This window comes from Lepus europaeus, chromosome 5 (assembly GCF_033115175.1).
Source record: "Lepus europaeus isolate LE1 chromosome 5, mLepTim1.pri, whole genome shotgun sequence".
Classification (NCBI taxonomy): Eukaryota; Metazoa; Chordata; class Mammalia; order Lagomorpha; family Leporidae; genus Lepus; species Lepus europaeus.
In genome coordinates this window covers 25,643,557-25,662,937 of record NC_084831.1, presented here as the reverse complement: position 1 = coordinate 25,662,937, position 19,381 = coordinate 25,643,557, and the positions used below count along the sequence as shown (strand labels likewise).

Here is a 19,381-nt window from a genome sequence, read left to right as displayed (position 1 = left end):
ATTTGCACATTTTCTTTGTTCTTGTATATATTGATCACAAAAATAGAATCCTGAGTGTACAAAATTCTTACTATCTCATTAGCTCTTTGTGTATCATTACACAAAGTCATGGGCTCCCAGGTCAGCATCTCTAACTACATCTGTGTTTTCCAGAGCTCCTGTTGGAGCTACCAAGCCTCTCATCTGTTATCGTGCATCACCACCCAAATGCAGCCCACCCAGGCTCCTGCCCACTCACTGCAGCACTGCTCTGTGTCTTCTCCCAATCCCACCCTGCACCTCCCCCAACGCCTCTGCATTTTCTGGAACCCTGGTTCCATGGCCAACCGCACATACCCTCGCTCGTAATCCAGAAGGCTCCACGGAGACTGCAGCCCCCTCAAGTGCAGTGTGTGAACCTCCCCCCACCCCAACATATGTGGGAAATGTCCCACATAACTCAGGGCCAGGAAGAGCCTGGCCTTCTCCCAGTTCTCTGTGACTTCCCCAAACAATGGCTTCCTTCTCTCCATTAGAGATTCTGTGCCTCTTCTCTTCTCTCCTTCCCCGAGCCCCTTTCTTTCTCTCAGCATAGTGTCTGTTTGTCTGTCTCTGACCACAGGTTTCAAATCCTTTGGGCTTGTGTCCTCTCCTCTCTCCACCCCAGGATGTGCCCCTCTCCCCTCTGGGCCTGAGAGCCTCTGTCACGAGACTCAAGCTCCCAGTCTCTCAGACTGGGAAGTTACCTCTGTTGGCTCAGTTATCCACAAGAGCGGGGCCAGGCCGGGCCACAAGAAGTGTCTGCTGCCCATCTGCTTCACCTGCTTTGACTTTGTGATGCAACACATCAGGGAGGAGCTAAGTATCTCCTCGTGAGGATCTGGGAGGCAGGGCAGCTAGGCGACGTGATGTGACAGTTGGCTAATCTAGTATTGCTGAGGAAGCTCAAGGTCTTGGCGCGTGGACATTAGGAGATTCCCAGGTGCAGGTGCTCCCCTGTTCCCTCATTGCTCTGTTGCCCATCTTTCAGTGTCAGGTGCAGCCTTTGGATCTGTTCTCCATCTTGATATCCAAGCCCCTCTCCCTGCAGCCTGCTCTATAGTGTAGCGTAATGGGACCCCCTGATGCCTCCTCTTGGTTCTGGAAATCACCATTGTTTGCCCTTATCATTGGGACTTTCCTCTGCCTGAGCTCATTCTGGCTGTGAGTGAAGGAAGTCTGAGGTTTAAACCAGTTGCCATGGAGAGTGGGCATGGGGGCAGTAGGAGGCACTTGGACACTGTAGCTCCTAAACCATCCCAAGGCAATGGTTGGGGACTATTAATTTCTTTCAAGGACCATAAGATCTGCTCTGCACATTTCTCTCCAGAGCTGTCACCTTGAGATTTCATTATACTCCTGACTTAGTACTATTACTTAATATCCCACGTATTGCCCTGTCTTGGATTCCTCCTTCTCCCCGCCCCAGAAACCTTTTATTTAAGAAATACAAACTTAATGCATTTCATAAGTACAACTTTAGTAACATAGTAATTCTTCCTACCCACACTCCCACCCCTCTTTCACCTCCCTCTCCTATTCCCATTCTTAATTTTTACTAAGATCTATTTGTAATTAACTTTATACACAGTGATTAACTCTATACTAAATAAAGAGTTCAACAAATAGTATGAAAACAAAACAGCTGTTCCTCAACAGTCCAGACAAGGGCTCTTCAAAATCTTTGCATCTCAAAGTGTCAATTCCTCCTTCTTTGATGGAATACACACACACACACACACACATTCCTCAGAGAGGGTTCATGACAAGTGAATCTTCTGAGTCTCTCTATGTCTGAAAATATCTTTACTTTAGCCTTCACACATGCTTGTGAATAGGAAAAATGCTAGACTGAAAACCGTTTCCTCAGGAGTTTAAAGGCTCCGTTCCATTACCTTTGAAGGTCTGGTGTTGCGGCTAAGAAGTCTGATGCCACTCTGATTCTCATTCCTTCATGGTTATGTCATCTATTCTCTCTGCCTCCCTCCCTCCCTCCCTTCCTCTCTCCCTCTCAAAACTTGTGAGTGTGCGGTTGTTTGGGATCGTTTGCATGTGTCTTTGGACTTCTGAAATTCCACGACAATGTATCCAAGAAGGGTTCCCTTTACACCCCTTTTGCTCCCTTTCCGTATGAAGATCTATGTATCTGTCTCCCAGCTCTGGGAGAATTGTTTTTATCTAAGATGACTCCAACCCATCTACTCTCTGTTCTCTATCTGGAGCGATGAACAGTTATATTGAACTTCTAGGTTGATCCTCTATTTTGAGTCTCTTATTCTTATTTTCAGTCTTGTGGGGGATTTTTTTGTCTATATTATGGTAAATTTTCTTAATTTATAATCTTAAACCCTTCTATTTAATGCTTATGTAGGCAATCACAGTTTTAATTTACAAGAGGTCTTCCTATTCTCTTTTTATTGTTCTTTTTTCAAAGAACTCTGTTCTCATTTTGTGATTACCATATGTCACCGTGACTTTCTTGAGATCTTACTTATCAGAAGTTTAAAGATGGAGCATCTTGCTTCCTAAATGAGCTCTGATTCCTAAGGAGTTTTTTTCTTCAATTTTTTCAATTCTATTTTTTCAATGTTATCTTTGTTTCTCTTGTTCACACTGCTGGCTTTCCTCACACGTGCATGATCCAGACAGATGATGTTGCATTCATATTTACAGAGTAGAGGTGAGACAGGCATCCAGCCTGTGGCTGAGATGGCCGTGACCCATGTCGGAGTACCTGAGTTACACTCCCAGCTACAGCCTCTGACCCCAGCTTCCTCCTAATGCAACCCTGGGTGGCAGTGGTGCTGGTTGGAGTAATTTGGCTTCTGCCACTCGCATGGGAAACCTGGATTGTGTTCCTGGCTCCCAGCCTCAGCCCAGACCCAGCCATTTCTGGCATTTGGGGAGTGAACCAGCAGATGGAGTGCTCATTCTGGTTCTCTCTGCTCCCCACCCCCACCAACACAGCGTCTGCTTCTCTCCCTCTGAAACAGATGGACAGTAAAGACTAGATGGGTTTTTCCAGGAGCCAGATGCGGTGGTCTTTGTTGCTGGTGTATTCAGATGTGTTGGCCCACTAGGTCTGTTGTAGGAATGAGCTGTTGAGGATGTGATAGAGATGAACAGTTTGTTTAGGCTGAGAAACCCTGACTCCTTGAATCAGAAGAGCTTTCCTCTGGGGTGCAAACACCCACCCCAGCAACCCCTGCTCTCTCAAGGAAGTTCTTACTCCTCCCCTTCACTGGAAACGAAAGCCCTCTCCACTCTGCAGGGCAGGTATTTATGGGGCAGGGAGGAGAGGAGTTGGTCTCCCCCTAAGCCTCCTGCCCATGTGTCTTGGGCTGCGGTTTCTTGGCTCCGTTTACTCCATCAGCAGACTTCTACCTGCATTCCATTTTCCACATACGAAAACAGTTGCCCCTGGTGATGACCTCCCATTTGAGACTTTCCCCTCTTCTTAGTGTTGACTGTTATCTTCATAGGGTTGTCTGCGGAGAGGAAACATAAAAATACGTTCTGTTCTCTGAGCCAGAAGTGCTCATGACGTCTCCTTTCCTCCGCCAGCTCTTTCCTGTGGCCTTCCCGAGGCTCCCAAGAATGGAATGGTGTTTGGCAAGGAGTACACCGTGGGGACCAAGGCTGTGTACAGCTGCAGCGAAGGCTACCACCTCCAGGCAGGCGCCGAGGCCACTGCGGAGTGCCTGGATACAGGCCGATGGAGCAACCACAACGTGCCCCCGCAGTGTGTCCGTGAGTCCTTGGGGAGTGCAGGCAGCAGGGAGGAGGGGCTGGGGAAGCTGCTGAAGAGCTGTGATGAGGGAAAAATGTGCACCTGCGGGTTGGGGGGGCTCAGGGGTGGGAGGCGGGGGGCAGTGCCATCCCAGCCTACGCTCCCGTTCGAGGTTTCTCTCAAACCATCCATAGACTGTTTTGCCCTGAGATGTTTCCATAAAATACCCGGAATCTAGTAATAAATAACTAATAAATAACCTGGTCCACTGCCTTTTAAGTGGAGAAATTGTCAGAAAGTGTGTGGATGTCCCTGACCACAAAACTCTAAAATGACAACACCATTGGCCACCTACAGCGTCATGTCCAGTCCAAAGATACAGGGTTTTGTTTTGTTTTGTTTTTTTGGTTTTTTGTTTGTTTGTTTTTGCTTTGTTTTGCTTGGTTTGGCCTTCACTGCTTACAAAAAAGCTTTGAATTGCTTCCCACCATTTTAAAATAAGGAAATTTTCCATCAAAACTCCAGATTTCTGGCTTCCCTTGAAAACTGAAGGTCTGATCAGATGAGACATTTCCCCAGTCTCACACCCGACAGTCGCGGTGACAGCACCATCGTTCCTATTTTTGGTGGATCCTGTGTCCTCCACCCAGCCTACTTCGTTACTTCCCACGCCCGCCTAGGGACTGATTCTTGGACTCATTGTGACTGCGTGGAGACCCCCTCCCCCGTAAAGCTGGACTCCTGCAGCCTCTTCCATGAGTAATGAATGCCCCTTGTGTCCCCAGCCGTGACCTGTCCTGAAGTCAGCAGCATCGGCGTGGAACATGGCCGGTGGAGGCTCATCTTTGAGACGCAGTACCAGTTCCAAGCCCAGCTGATGCTCATCTGTGACCCTGGCTACTACTACACCGGCCAGAGAGTCATCCGCTGTCAGGCCAATGGCAGATGGAGCCTCGGCGACTCCATGCCCACCTGCCAGAGTAAGCCCAGGAGGGGGGTGGGCAAGTGTGGCACAGCAGCCTCCTCCCTGAGCTGGCAGCATCACCAGGGACTGCCGTGGTCCTCTTCCCGGTCACTCACCTGGAGTCAGGCCTATGCCCTCCTTTCCAGCACTCATTAGTCTCTTGTCGTCCTATCAACAGCTGCCTTTCTCCAGGTGACCCTGCACAAAGTCATTTACTCCACATTCCCCAGGCCCCTGCCATTTACCAAGCGATGCAGGGTGTGAAGATATAGCATTGTGGTTCCTGCCTGCAAGGGGCATATAGTCCACTGGACAGGTAGACAAATAGAGAAGCAGTGTCCATGCTAAGTGGTCATGAAGCAGTGGTTGTGGTAACACCTGTAGTGGAAGGGTGCATAGGAAGTATGAGGTTCCCTTAGGGGACAGGCCACCTAAGCCTGCCTGCCTGTCCTTCACCATGAACAGTTTTTCCCCCTGTCTCTTTAATATAAAAGTCTGTGTCCCTGAGAAGAGACTGCGAGGCTGAGGTTTGTTAAGGAGGGGTCTCAGGGTCACCACCTGCAGAAGGTGGTGGGGGAAGAGGAAGGGACAGGGCCACGGGGAAGCGGAGCTGGCACAATCTCTGGCAGCCTCCGCCAACACCCCGGCGAGCGCTGCAGCTGGGCTCGCCTTTCAGAATTGTCACAGACGACCATCTTCATGCTGTCCCTCGACTGCCTGCAGGCCAGCTGGGCAGAGAGTGTGACCTCAGGTGAGAGGGCCTTCCTCCAAGGCTCTCTGAGAAGGGCCCACAGCCAAGGCTTGTCTCCCAGCACCTGGGGAATCGGAGCTTCCGTCGCCCAGGAGGCTCTGGCTCACCACAGCACCGCCGTCATAGAGCTCTGCCTATCGCACGTGTGTGGTCAACGAGGCCATCATAGAGGAGGGGACCGTCGTGGGCTAGAGGGAACAGCTTGTCACTGAGAGGGGGCGTGAGTCCGGGTGGGATGAGAAGTGATCTTCCCACGCCTCAGGTCTGTGCACGGTGGTGTGGACTCCACGGTGGAGCAGAACCACGTGTGGGTCCGTGAGCAGACCTCATGGGCCGGGAACAGCCTCACTCCAGGGCAGCCGCTCACGTCTCACTACAGCCTTGGCAGAGGCCTCATCTCCTGTGCAGCCAGAGGTCAGCAGCGGTGCTGGGATGAGGAGCCTGAGGCTGCCTGCCGCTGGCCCCGGCAGCAAAGGACACTGAGACTGATAGGAGGCGTCCACCCTGGGCGCCGGGGAGCACCCCACAGGGTCACACCACGGTGTACCGTGAACCACCCCAGGAGTTTTTTAAAATACACTTGCCTGGGTGTCCTTCATCTCCAGAGATGGTGGTGCATGAAACCCAGGGGCACCGAAGCTTCTCAGAAGCTCTGGAGACGCCACCAGCAGCAGTGTCACCACCCATACGCCAGCCATGAGTTCCCGCAGAGCAGGCTCAAGCAGCTCTGGTTTTTGTCGTCGTCCTTGCTAAGCTGCAGCAGAGGGCGTCCTGCTCACTGAGTGTTTCTGGTCCCTGCAGTCATCTCCTGTGGTGAGCTGCCCATCCCTCCCAGTGGGCACCGCATCGGGACGCTGTCCGTCTACGGGGCGACGGCCATCTTCTCCTGCAATTCCGGGTACACGCTGGTGGGCTCCAGGGTGCGGGAGTGCATGGCCAACGGGCTCTGGAGCGGCTCTGAGGTCCGCTGCCTTGGTGAGTGGCCTCCCCAGGACAAGTCAGATCTCTCCGAAACTAGGGACCAGCTTTGGAACCTACTTCCATAAAATGTTGAATCCAAACACCAACTATGGCTCCTCTGCCATGAGCAAAACCCTGAACTAGGGGCAGGCACTTGGTGCACCTGTTATAAGATGCCTGCATCCCATATTGGAGTGCCAGGGTTTGAGTCCTGGCCCCAGGCCCCATCCCCATTTCCTGCTGATGCAGACCCTGGGAGGCTGCAAATGATGACTTGAGCAGTTGAGTCCCTGCCACCTACATGGGAGACCTGAATGGAGTTCCCAGCTCCCAGGCATTTGAGGAGTGACCCTGTAGGTGGGAGACCTCCCTGTCTCTCCAAATAAAAAATAAATAAGACCTTGGGCTGGCTTCTTTCGGGGGCACCCAGAGAATGAGAAGAGCTTTCAGTCTCCTGAGGCAAGACTTTGACGGGTTCTCTTCCTGATTGGAAAGGTACCCCTTATTCGCCCTTTTGTAAGGGACAGAGCCCCATCTCCACCACTGGACAACTGTAACACCCCGAGAGTACCTTGCATATTGCAAGTTAACAGTTTTGCATCTCTACTAAGCAAATGACAGAAGCCGTAAAACAACCTGACTCACAGAGGACAAAGAGCTTTTCCCCTACAGTTAATCCATTCTGTGCCTGAGCCATGCTGCTGAGGCTTTCTCCCTTCTTGGATCACTCAAGTCCAAAAGAGAGTCCCGGCCACACAAAGCCAACAAGAGAGATGGCATGGCTGTCTCAGAGTCCCGGCCACACAAAGCTAACAAGAGAGATGGCATGGCTGTCTCAGAGTCCCAACCACACAAAGCTAACAAGAGAGATGGCATGGCTGTCTCAGAGTCCCGGCCACACAAAGCTAACAAGAGAGATGGCATGGCTGTCCCACTGTCTCAGGCCCCTGGCAGGGACACAGTCACAAGTTATTTCCACAAGGGGCCCAAGGAAGCTGATGGGAATGCCAGAAATACGCTCTATCCAACCCCATTTATAAACATGACTCACCTGAGTGCCTCTCCAGAAGGGAGCGTGAATGTAGCCCAACCCCATGTTTTTACGGGGTTATCACCAACACAACCCGCCTCGGACTGCCTGGTTGTAGCCCTGGGTGTCCTCTGCGCTCCAGATCAGTAAATCCTCAGTAGCATTTCCATCACGCCTAGGACCCCTGAAGTCACTCTTGGGGAGCTACCCACGGGAGGAGGCTGGGGAAGCAAGGGTGGCTGGATCATTAGCCACCATCCCTGTGTCTGGGTCCGTCCCTGTGTCTCGTCCCCCTGCCCAGGCTCCACTTCACTTTCTGTGACCTCCTCTTGGGTTTTCTCTCTGTCCCCATGCTGCCCTCAAGCCGGACACTGTGGAACTCCCGACCCCATTGTCAACGGGCACATCAACGGCGAGAACTACAACTACAGGGGCAGCGTGGTGTACCAGTGCAACGCCGGCTTCCGCCTCATCGGCATGTCTGTGCGCATCTGCCAGCAGGATCACCACTGGTCTGGCAAGACCCCTTTCTGTGTGCGTAAGTATGTCGCCCGCTCTCCCTCGCCGTGGGGCTCGGTTCAGCAAGCGCTCTCCCCCTTTATCTCGAGATCCAGTTAAGAGGGGCTTTTGTAGATGTATTCATTTTTTTTCCCAAAGACATAATCATTCCGTGTATCGTTTTCAGGTCTCTGCATCGTTAATTACGTCTTTTACTTTATTTCCTCCTTGTGCATTCTTTCAGACAACTTTTAAGTTCATTCTCTAGTTAAGAATTTAAGTTGTTCGTTCTCATTCTTTCAAGTTTGTATTGATTTTCATCGATAAAAGTGTTAAGACCATCACATTTTTTCTGATTGCTGCTTTAATTGTATCCCATAGATTCTAATAACGAATATTTATTATTTATTAGAAATTCTGTAATTTTACTACTAATGTCCCTTTTCGCCCAGAAGATCTTTAATAGACAATTTCTTTTTTAATCTCTAGGTCGAAGGGCCTTTTGTTTTTAATTGCTGATTTTACTGCTTGTATATTTCTAGTTATTGGAATTTGTTGATGCTTTCTTTGTGACTCTGGTCAATGATTATGAATGCTCTGTATCCACTTGAGAAGAAAGGGATTACAGCTAGCTCTCTATGAATATTCATAAGATAGACCTGATGGATGACGTTGTTTGAGTCCTCTGCATTTTTACTTGTTTTTCATCCACTTGACCTGTTTCATCCTGAGACATGTGTATAATGTTTCCAATTACCAGTGTTTCTCTCTTTCCGCTGCATTTACTGTTGTTTCTGCTACACTAGAGTCATTGCTGTGTTATTTGGTTCATAGGTACTCTTAACCATTCTATCTCCATTATAAGTTGTGATTCTGAACCTTTAAAATACCTTCATCATAACTGTTAGCAGTTTTCAGCTTGAATGTTGCTTTGCTTGGCTTTGGGCTCACAACCCCTTCCACCCCTTCTCCAGGCAGACCTTTGGCTATGAACTTATTTCAGCCTATCTGGATGGCTCTGTGCACAGCATTGAGTTTACCCTTGCCTTATGAGCCCATTTGAAAATCTTTCTTTTAGTAGGTTAAAGTAATTCACATATATTGAAATATTTGATGTGTTTGGTCTTAATTCTATAGTTTTTATTTAACTTTTATATGTAAAATGTTATTTAATGGTATATCTTCATGTAATGTGTTATTTGTATATTTAGGAATGCTTATATCTCTGTTATTTCATTTACTGTTGTACATTTTAGTACCATTAGTCCCCATTTTCTTATATAGCTTTTTATTATTCTGTTTACTGATATATACTTATTTATTCCATTTTATTTGAAAAGCAGAGAGACACAGAGGAATTTTCCATCTTTTCATTTACTCCCCAGTGATTACCGCAGCCAGGGCTGGGCCAGGCTAAAGCCAGGAGCCCGGAGCCCAGAACTCAATCCAGACCTCGCATCTGGGTGGCAGGGATCCAAGTGTGTGAGCTATCACCTGCTGCCTCCCAGGGTGTGCATTAGTGTGAGGCTGGATCGGCAGTGGATGGGCCGGATGGATCCAGGCTCTCTGATGTGAGGCTGGATTAGCAGTAGAGGGGCCGGGATGGATCCAGGCTCTGATATGAAGCTGGATCAGCAGTAGAGGGGCCAGAATGGATCCAGGCTCTCTGATATGAGGCTGGATCAGCAGCAGAGGGGCCAGGATGGATCCAGGCTCTCTGATATGAGTCTGGATCAGCAGTGGAGGGGCCGGGATGGATCCAGGCTCTCTGATGTGAGGCTGGATCAGCAGTGGAGGGGCCAGGATGGATCCAGGCTCTGATATGAGGCTGGATCAGCAGTGGAGGAGCTGGATGGATCCAGACTCTCTGACAGGACGTGGGCATCCCAGGTGGCAGCCTAGCCACCTGCCGCGTGCCTGCTCAGCTCATCCATTTTTCATCATCCCTTGGCTTTCACGTATTAGCTGTACTACCGTCAATGACTTTATTCCAGGTTCCTTTCCACACTGTTTCTGCTCCATTTCAGGTTGCATTATTTCTACTTTGTCGGAACATACAATGTTTATTTATCTGTAGTTTATATAGAATCCTACCTTTTCCCCTCCCTTTTATTTTACTCCTAGATCTGCAGTTAAATCTCTTAGAAGTTCACCAGTGCTCTGGACTTTTGCTCCTCGTCTGCTGGCAGGGACAAGCTCGGTCTCTAGTGCACTCCTCAGTAAGATCCTTGGGCGATACTGCCCAGCTTCTTGCCTGTTTAAAGCTGCTTCTCTGTACCACAAAGCTGGAACGACAGCTAGGCTGGATATAAAATGCTCACCACCATTTATTTCTGTGACTTTCCTAAAAATGCTCCTCCATCATTATTTTGCTCTGCACCACACTCTTTTTTCTCTGGCGCCTTGATTTTTTTTATATATATTTAAGATGGACAACATGATCCTTTGATATACATGTACACAGTGAAATGATTATTAAGGTCAAGCCAGTTAGCATATCCATCTCCTTACATAATACCCTTTGTGTGTGTGTGTGTGTGTGTGTGGTGAGAGAAGTCGACTCTTGTGTACAGCACAGTATTATGAATTACAGTCATCCCGCTGTCCATTGCATCTCTCCACTTCTCCATCCACGTAATTGCAACTTTGTTCACTTTGACCGACCTCTCCCTCTTCGCCCTGCTCCCTTCATGGTAACCTTCTGCTTCTGGTAACCTCCATTCTACTCCATTTGTATGCATTCAACCTATAGAATTATAATAGTCATTTAATTCTATTGTTCTTATAGGTTCTTTAATGACTTTTCTCGGTGTGCTAATCTTTTTCCCTTTATCCTTCAAGTCGGCTGTGTTTACTAAGCTAGACCTCAGAGTTGAGTCCTCCCAGAGAATCAGCCCAGGGATTCTGTGGGTTTTTGAATATGTAGCTTCAGCTCTGCTTTTATTTCTGAAATATTTTCTTTGGCTATAGTTTTCAACACTGGTTCCGGACAACTGTTTCGTTCTTCCTCCTTCATCAAATCCAGCTGTGTACGTGTTCAGTCTTCTTTACGTATCTTGTATCTCAGCCTCTCGCTCACCCAGGACTTTTACTTCTTACTTTATCTTGCTTCCATTCTCTTGGTTGGTTGCCTGAGTTTTCCTCATTACCTCTTTTTTTCAAGATTTTTTTCTTTTATTTATTTGAGAGGTAGAGTTACAGAGAGGGGGAGAGAGAAAGTCTTCCATTTGCTTGTTCACTCTCCAAATGGCCTCAATGGCCAGAGCTGCGCCGATTTAAAGCCAGGAGCCAAGAGCTTCTTCTAGGTCTCCCACGTGGGTGCAGGGGCCCAAACACCTGGGCCAGCTTCCACTGTTTTCCCAGGCCAGAAGCAGGGAGCTGGATTGGAAGAGGAGCACCCATGAGGGATGCTGGCACCGCAGCCACAGCCCCCACCCAATACCTCCTTTTAACTTGTCGTTTGAGAACAGTTTATGGTTTAGTCCTCATTTCTGAGACGACTTTGTCATCTTCTCTTAGTTCTTCCTGAATGTAATAAGTTATCTTTTATTTCCCTTCACCTTTTTCTCCATTCAGCTTTCAGTTTTTGGATTTTCCAATTCTCAAGGTTATTTTTCACATCCCCTAACGCTTACTTGAGAATATTTAATTCAGATTAGAATATTGCTGCAGGTTTCTTGTGTTTCATGTGTCTGTGTCTGGCGGGAGATGTTCATGGCTGAAGGATTGTAACTTTTTCTGTTCTCTCGGAGTAGCTGTGTGTACCTTCAGGCTGGTGTTTGCTGTGGGTTTGGAGACTTTCTGGTGGTTTGCAGAAGTACCCTTTTCTGTCACTGTGACAACTTCTCACAGGCTTTTGCTTCTTTCTCTGTCTCATTTTAATTCCCTAGGTTGTTTGCCCGAGTTTGTTTTGATTTTGGTTTTATGTTTTTTAATATATGATCTTTTCTTGGGTTTGGTAAGGGAGAGATTGTGTGTCCTCCACTTTTGTTTTTGGTTTTGCTTTTCTGTCTTGCTGAAGCCCCCATCTGCCTGTCTCTGCTTCTGTTTGCTCCGCCGGCCAGAGGAGAGCTCTTCCTTCTCTCGGAACAAGGGGCAGGGGAGTCACGCTGCTGTGCCCCTCCCTGTGCCGAGCTCTGACACGCCAGCACTCCCTCTCAGAGCGCTACCCGGGGACGTGAAGTCACTTTTCCTAGCAGAGGTTTGAGGTCCACACGGGCCCCTCACCGGCTCCCTCCTCCCTTTTCCATTCAGTCCTGCCCGTCACAGAAGCTTCCAACAGAAGCGTGGGGAGCAGCGCTGCCTGGGTTGTGTTTATTTCTCTGCTCTTGGCCTTCTCTCTCTCTGATTTATGTGGTCGGCCCGAACTTTCTCTCCTTTCATTTGTTCTGCTTGTGCATCTGCATTGTTTGAGATTGAAGTGGCCCCTCTTGTCCTCAGAAGTCGTTTGGAAGATTCATCACTTTCTAAAATTCCCCAGAGTGAGAAAGTGCAGATTTTTTTTTCTTAAATTTGTAAGGCAAATTTTTTTTTTAAATTCTCTTCATCTGGCTTTTCATTTAGGGGATAGGACAGTAAAGTGAGACTTGCTCAATAAGCCATGCATGAAAATTAATCTTTTAGGAAATTTTTGTATTTATTTTGAGAGTCAGAGGCAGACAGAGCTTCCATGCACTGATTCACTCCCCCAAATGCCCGTAAAGTCTAGGACTAACCTGGGTCAAAGCCAGAAGCCAGGAATTCCACCCAGGTTTCTCACATGGGTGGTAGGAACCCAGCTATTTGAGTCAACACCTGCCGCCTCCCAGGGTGTGTGTTAGCAGGAGGCTGGAATCAGGAGTGGAGCTGGCACTCAAACCCAGGCACTCTGAAGCAGGATATGGACTTCCAGACCAGAAGCTTAGCCACTGGGCCACGTGCCCACCCCCCAGATTAACATGAACGGTTTCTAAAGTGTGTGACGGGAATCACGACTCGCCCATAACCAGTCATCCCCTCAGACAGGTCTGAGCAGAATATATTTGGTTTCATCCAGAAGATGCAAATGTAGAAGCTCCTAGAAAATTGGCACACAATGTGGGAAGAGATTTAGACTCTAAAAATAGCAAGCGTGGGGCTCTGGGCGGAGACTGCCTGCCCGGCCTAAAGACATTCCAAGTTAGGCCTGGGCTGTATTTGTTAATGCTTACTTTAGTACTTCATTTGTTTGAAAGGCAGATAAAGACAGAGGTCTCCCATCTGCTAGTTCACTCCCCCAGATGCCTGCAACAGGTGAAGCTGGAGCAGCCAGGAGCCCAAAACTCAATTCCTTCCTCTCATTTCTCCCACATGGGTGGCAGGGACTCCACTAGTTGAGCTGTCACCTACTAAGTCCTCCTGTGTGCACGCGCACACAGAATTAGGAGTAGAGCCCGGAATCAAACCCAGGCACTCCAATACGGGACGCGGGAGTGCTGTGCGGTGTCTTAACCACTGCACCAAACACCTGCCCATGGCCATGGGGTAAAGTAAGCAGACACTCGGTGTGGGCCATGACTGCCCACGTCCAGACACCATGGAGCCACAGAACTCTGGACAGGTCAGCCGTCCTCACCGGCTCTCAGGCTCCTCTGTGAGGAGGAAGTAGTTGAAAGCGCTAGGGCAGTGCCTGAGCTGGCTGGGCAGGGTTGGCTGCCGCCACTGTCGTGGTTGTTATTGCGACACGATGATGGTGATGACGGTGCAGTCCTGTCCGTCACAGAATCCGGTCCTCTCCTCCCGAGCCCCGGTCACTCTGGGAGCCCAGAGACTTTCCCGGAGTCTGGAGGAGGAAGGCAAGGGTGAAACAGTAACCGTCTCTGAATGTCTCCCCTGAGCCAGGCCTTGTGGTAGCCGCCATGGCGCACAGATCCGTGGTCTCCAGGATCGGCCCAGCTCCCCACCCATCTCCTGCCTGCCGCTTCGGTGGCAGCGCCTCTGTGGGGACCCCTGCTCCCCGCCTTTGCCTCTCCTCTCAGCACACAGCTCCAAGATGGCCTGGAGTCAGGAGACCTGGGTTCAGAACTTGGAGAAGCCGCTTAGGAGCCTGAGCATGTCCTTTGGCGCCCCGACCTTCTCTTTCCCTACGGAGATACACATGATGCCTACCTCATAGACTTGCAAGAATTAAACGAGCCCATGCGGCCAGACCCCAGCGACCATCGGGGACCAGCCAGGTAGCCTCGCCAGCCGTAGACATTGAGAGATGACAGAAGCCACCAGACAAGCATTCCTCCCACTTCCTGCGTCCCCGCCACACACCTGTCCTGTCTGCGTCTGTCTTGCCTTCTTCCCTCCCACCTCAACAGCAGAATCTTTCCCTGGATCCCCTCCCTTGCAGCCTCTGCAGTGAGCTTGTTCTATTCCTAACTCTCTTCTCCGTTCCCCCTGAAGGACCCCAAATCTGGGAATCCAACGCGCTCAGGTGGTTGCCCAAAGACCCGAACTCCAGACCGGTAGATGCAAGAGCAAGAGGTTTTTATTAGGCATTTGTGCAAACGGGCTCCCCAGCACCACAGGTGGTCGAGAGAGAGAGAGAGAGAGAGAGAGAGAGAGACAGACCCGAGCAGGGGTTACAGGCAGTTTTTAAAGACAATAGCCACCTGATTAACATATGTATGGGGGACGTTTGGTGATTAGCTATTTTGAAGGGCAACAGGCATGCAAACTTTTGACGCAATTTTTTAGCGAGGGAAGGGGTAAGTTTATACAATGGTCACTAAGTTACAGAACCTTATTGCAACTCTTTTCAGATTCCTGCAAGCGTTATCGAGTTAGACAGTTACACAGAGCAGTTTCCCAAGGTTATTCTGCAGGCGGGTGGAGACACAGTTATCTCAAGGAATGTCTACCGCCAGCAGCTAAACTTTTTAACCCTTTACTATAATATTATTTTAATATTTATTTTTAGCAGAGGTCTTACACCCCGGCACTTCCTTGGCACCTGCTATGTACCAGGCTCTGTGTTAGATGTTGCGGGTAAACACGAATTGAGCACGCTGGGGTCTCTGCCCTAGGAAAACCCAGGGCAAGGAATGTGCCTGTGCCCACGCTCACATCTCAGCAGCACCCCTGCTTTCCTCCGAGCAGTGCCTCCTCCCTCCTCTCCCCTTGTCAGCCTCCATTAGGTCAGGGCTCTCAGAGAAACAAAAACAGTGGACCTGCTGGTATTGTCTACAGAGAGATTTATAGGGGAGGTCAGAAAGTCTAAAATCTGTGGCCCAGGCCAGCAGGTCAGAGACCCAGGCAGAATTCCTTCTTCTGTCCTGGAATCAGACTTTTTGTATCAAAGCCTTCCACTCATCAGAGGAGGCCCACGCAGTGTGGAGGGCCGCACGCTGCTCTCACATTCTCCTGCCTTAAATGGGAGCTCATCTAAAAAATACCTTCTCAGAAACTTCTAGAATAATGTTTGGCCAATTATCTGGGTACCATGGACTGGCCAAATTCATAACTTAAATTTAACCACCACTGGGTAGGCAGTGGGTCTAGTGGTTAAGGCACTGGGTAAGATTCCCATTTCCTAGTGCCACTCGCAATTTGAGTTTCTTGTTAATGCAGACCCTGGAAGGCAGTGGCAAGGCTTAAGTTGTTGGGTCCCTGCCACCCATGCAGGACACCTGGATTGAGCCCCTCCAAGCTTTGGCCCCAGTCTGGTCCCAGCTCAGCCCCAACCACTGCAGGCATTTGGAAGTGGACTGGTGCATGGGAGCCTCTCTCTCTCTCTCTCTCTCTCTCTCTCTCTCTCTCTCTCTTCTCTCCCCTCCCTCCTTCCCTCCCTCCTCCTCTCTCTCTCCCTCTCCCTCACCTTCCCTCCCTCTCTATCTCTCTAGTAAATTAAAACTTCTAAAAATGAAAAAAAAAAGGAGCCATCACTCCTCCATGCTACTCAGAGGAGTTGCCAACTCTGCTGCCTGCCTGCCCCCTCAGGAGCCACAAAGCCGCTGCACTCTGTGTCCTGTCCCGCAGTCTGGGTCCTGTCCCTGCACTGTGTCCTGTCCCGCAGTCTGGGTCCTGTTCCCGCACTCTGTGTCCCATCCCTGCCATCTGGGTCCTGTCCCCGCTACTCCCAGTCCCTAGCAGCTCTGCTCCTAGGCCCTGAGGAAGCGTCCCCAGATCTGGGCAGTGCCATCTGGAGATCTGACTCTGGCAGCAAGCCCAGGCCCAAGGACAGGAACAGGAGTGCACAGGGGTGCGGGAGGCAGCACTGCTGCTGCCCCTCTGCTCCCTACTCTGGGCCTGGGGCTGGGGATGTGAGCGAGAGCCCCGGCCGCGCAGGGCCCGACTGTTGCAAGGCAGCAGTGATCCTGCATGTGAGACTGACGCCCAGCGTTTGGCTTAGGGGGAGGCTCTCCTGGATCCAAGGCTTAGGCCTCGAGAGCATCCCTCAGGGTTGCTCATCCTCTCACAGCTGAAACCCAGAGCAAAGGGAGAGGTCTGGCCACCACATCGGGGAGGAGTTCAATCGTGGCAGACCCAGGCCAGGCAGGCCCTAGGTAGAGCTGAGGACTAAGGAGCCAGGCAGAAGCCCGGGCCTCCAGCCAGTCCTGCACTCACTCATTTGCTCCTTCGCTCAGCAAACGTTTCTCCAGCTCCTGCTGAGAGTCAGAAGCTGGTGCAGACACAGAGGATCCAGCAGTCCACCAGCGTCCCTGCCGCCCTGGGGCTTACATGCAGGTGAAGGGAGACCAGCAGGAAACAAGTTTCTGAGTGCATTTGTGGTAGCTGGCTTGATGATGGTGCTACAGAGGATGGCAGAGCAGGGTGCGGGGCCTGGCTGTGCTGGGGGTATGGTTCACTGGGGAGGCAAGGCCTCACTGGTCAGGTACATTTAAGGAGAAACCTGAGGCTATGAGGGCAGGCAGCCAGCCATATCTGAGGGCACAGCACTCCAGGCAGACATGGAAGCAAGTGCAAAGGCCCTGGGGTAGTACTTTGCTTGGTGTGTTTGAGAAACCTCACAGAGGCCCGTGTAGCTGGGTGGAGTCAACTGCACCCCTGCAGGGAGGCAGGGAGAGCTGAGGGCTCAGCAGGGGCTCAGAGTCCAGACCTGCGAGCACAGGGTCCTCGTGCCCTTCCCTGCCCACATCTGAACAAGTTGTGACCAAAAGGGGGTGGGGGCCGGCCCAAATACCACCTCTGTTACCAATAAGGGCAAAGTAGGAGACCACTGGGGCTTGCGGGGGCTGTTAGGGAGGATTCACTCGCCCAGGCACGGGCAGCCCAGAGCTGGGGAGAAGCTGCTTCCAGGGGAGCCGCTGAGAGCATCACTCCCTGAGGGCAGCTGGGCCCTGAGCGGAGGAAGGCAGAGCCAGCCAAGCAAGTGGGTGCCCTCCTCCCAGGACAGGCAGGCAGGCCACTCTGACCCCCAGGCAGAGGAAGTGATGGGGCCCAGCGAGGGCTGTGGGGAGGCAGGGACAGGAAGCAGTCTGCACACGGCAGCTCCAGTCCCTGACGCCTCTCATCACTGTGTCCACCTATGAAGGGTGGGGATGGGGAGCCGGGGCCATCAGGGCCAGAGGCAGTAAGGTGGGACTATCGACCCCGGCCACAGAGAGCTGCAGTCCAGGCCCAGGGCCCTGTGGGAAGTCGTGCAAAGCTTTTTCTTGAGTTGTCCAATCTGTGGGGGAGGGGGCCTGTGCCCATGGCATTTTCTGGAAACAGGTTTTACGGCAAAGGTGACTGGAGTTATGCTTAGCGCTGAACCACACTGAGGTGCCTGAAGAAGGCCCCGTGAAAGGAGGTGTGGCCTCCCGGGAGGGCTTACTGCCTGTCGTCTGTTTCGGTTATAGCCATCACCTGTGGACACCCAGGCAACCCCATCAACGGCCTCACTCAGGGCAACCAGTTCAACCTCAACGACGTGGTCAAGTTTGTTTGCAACCCTGGGTACGTGGCGGAGGGGGCTGCCAGGTCACAGTGCCTGGCCAGCGGCCAGTGGAGCGACGCGCTGCCCACCTGCAGAAGTGAGTCGCCCTGCCCGCCCCCTGCACTCCCCACCACCTCCACTCGCTGGGGCGCTGCAGCCCAGGGGCAGGTGCCAGTGAGTTCTGTCCCCACATCACATTGACTCAGATGGGCCAGCAAGACTTGGGGCAGAGAAGGTCACAAACAGGGACTTTCTCAGCCCCTGGACACAGCCGTGTAGTTCCACCACGGGTTCTCCTCGGAAAGTAAGACTTAGTGTCTTCTTTCAAGTCTCCTTGGTTACAATCCATAGAAAAACAAGTGATCAACACCGTATAGTATATAGTAGCACATCCCTTTTTTTTTTTTTTTTTTTTTTTTTTTTTTTTTTAGCAAGCAGAGGCTTGTTGTTGTTCTGACATAAACAAGAAATCAAGAAGTTCTGTTACTTCCGCAGCTTCTCAAGGAGGACAAGAGCCACATCCTGGCCTTTCTTTCCTCATGGGTGCAGAATGGCTGCTGCAGCTCCTTCGTAACCACATTCACTGGAGCTGCATTCTTGACAGAAATTATGTTAAAGCAGCAGGGTTGGGATGGAAACCTAAAGGCAGAGACAAAGGGTAAGGGTGCGTAGGGTAAAAGGAAGCAAGGTGGAACCACAGACGGGCTGAGCATGTCTTGGCCCCGTGCAGTCTAAGAGACAGCCAGGCTTCCCACAGCAGTGAAGCAGTGAGGCCTCGGGAGAGGTGCCGGTGCCTTACAGACCTCGAAGGCATAGCAAAGGTTCTGTAAACAGTTCATCCCTTCCCACTTGCTGTGATGACTGTGAGACTCCTTCCTGTAAGCTGATGGGAAGACGTTGCAAGAGCAAAAGTGCCAGTCATGGGCGATGAACAATGTTGTCATTATTCTAACATCTCGCTCTGACTCTGAGTTAAGATGCTTTGCAAATCCTTTGTCTCTTTTTTTTTTTTTAAAAAGAATAGGCCGGCGCCACAGCTCACTAGGCTAATCCTCCGCTTTGCGGCGCCGGCACACCGGGTTCTAGTCCCAGGTTGGGGCGCCGGGATTCTGTCCCGGTTGCTCCTCTTCCAGGCCAGCTCTCTGCTATGGCCCGGGAGTGCAGTGGAGGATGGCCCAAGTGCTTGGGCCCTGCACCCCATGGGAGACCAGGAGAAGCACCTGGCTCCTACCTTCGGAACAGCGTGGTGCGCTGGCCGCAGCGTGCCAGCCGCAGCGGCCATTGGAGGGTGAACCAAAGGCAAAAGGAAGACCTTTCTCACTGTCTCTCTCTCTCTCTCACTGTCCACTCTGCCTGTCAAAAAAAATAAAAAATAAAAAAGATTATTTATTTGAAAGCAGAATTACAGGATGGGGAGAAGGAGAGATCTTCCATCTACTGCTTCACTCCCCACATGGCCACAACAGCCAGGGCTGGACTAGGCCGAAGCCAGGAGCCAGGCACTCCACCCAGGTCTCCCACATGGATGGCAGAAGCCCGAGTAC

The 19,381-nt window shown here is 50.9% G+C and overlaps 1 protein-coding gene across 1 annotated transcript in view; it reads left to right on the top strand.

Moving 5' to 3' along the window:
- Positions 1-19,381, top strand: part of CSMD2 (CUB and Sushi multiple domains 2) — a 615,632-nt gene that overhangs the window by 548,129 nt on the left and 48,122 nt on the right. The window contains exons 50-54 of the mRNA XM_062193240.1: positions 3,583-3,768; positions 4,534-4,728; positions 6,265-6,438; positions 7,818-7,991; positions 17,761-17,934. Coding sequence (XP_062049224.1) covers positions 3,583-3,768; positions 4,534-4,728; positions 6,265-6,438; positions 7,818-7,991; positions 17,761-17,934 — 903 coding nt within the window. The remainder of the gene's footprint in view (positions 1-3,582; positions 3,769-4,533; positions 4,729-6,264; positions 6,439-7,817; positions 7,992-17,760; positions 17,935-19,381) is intronic.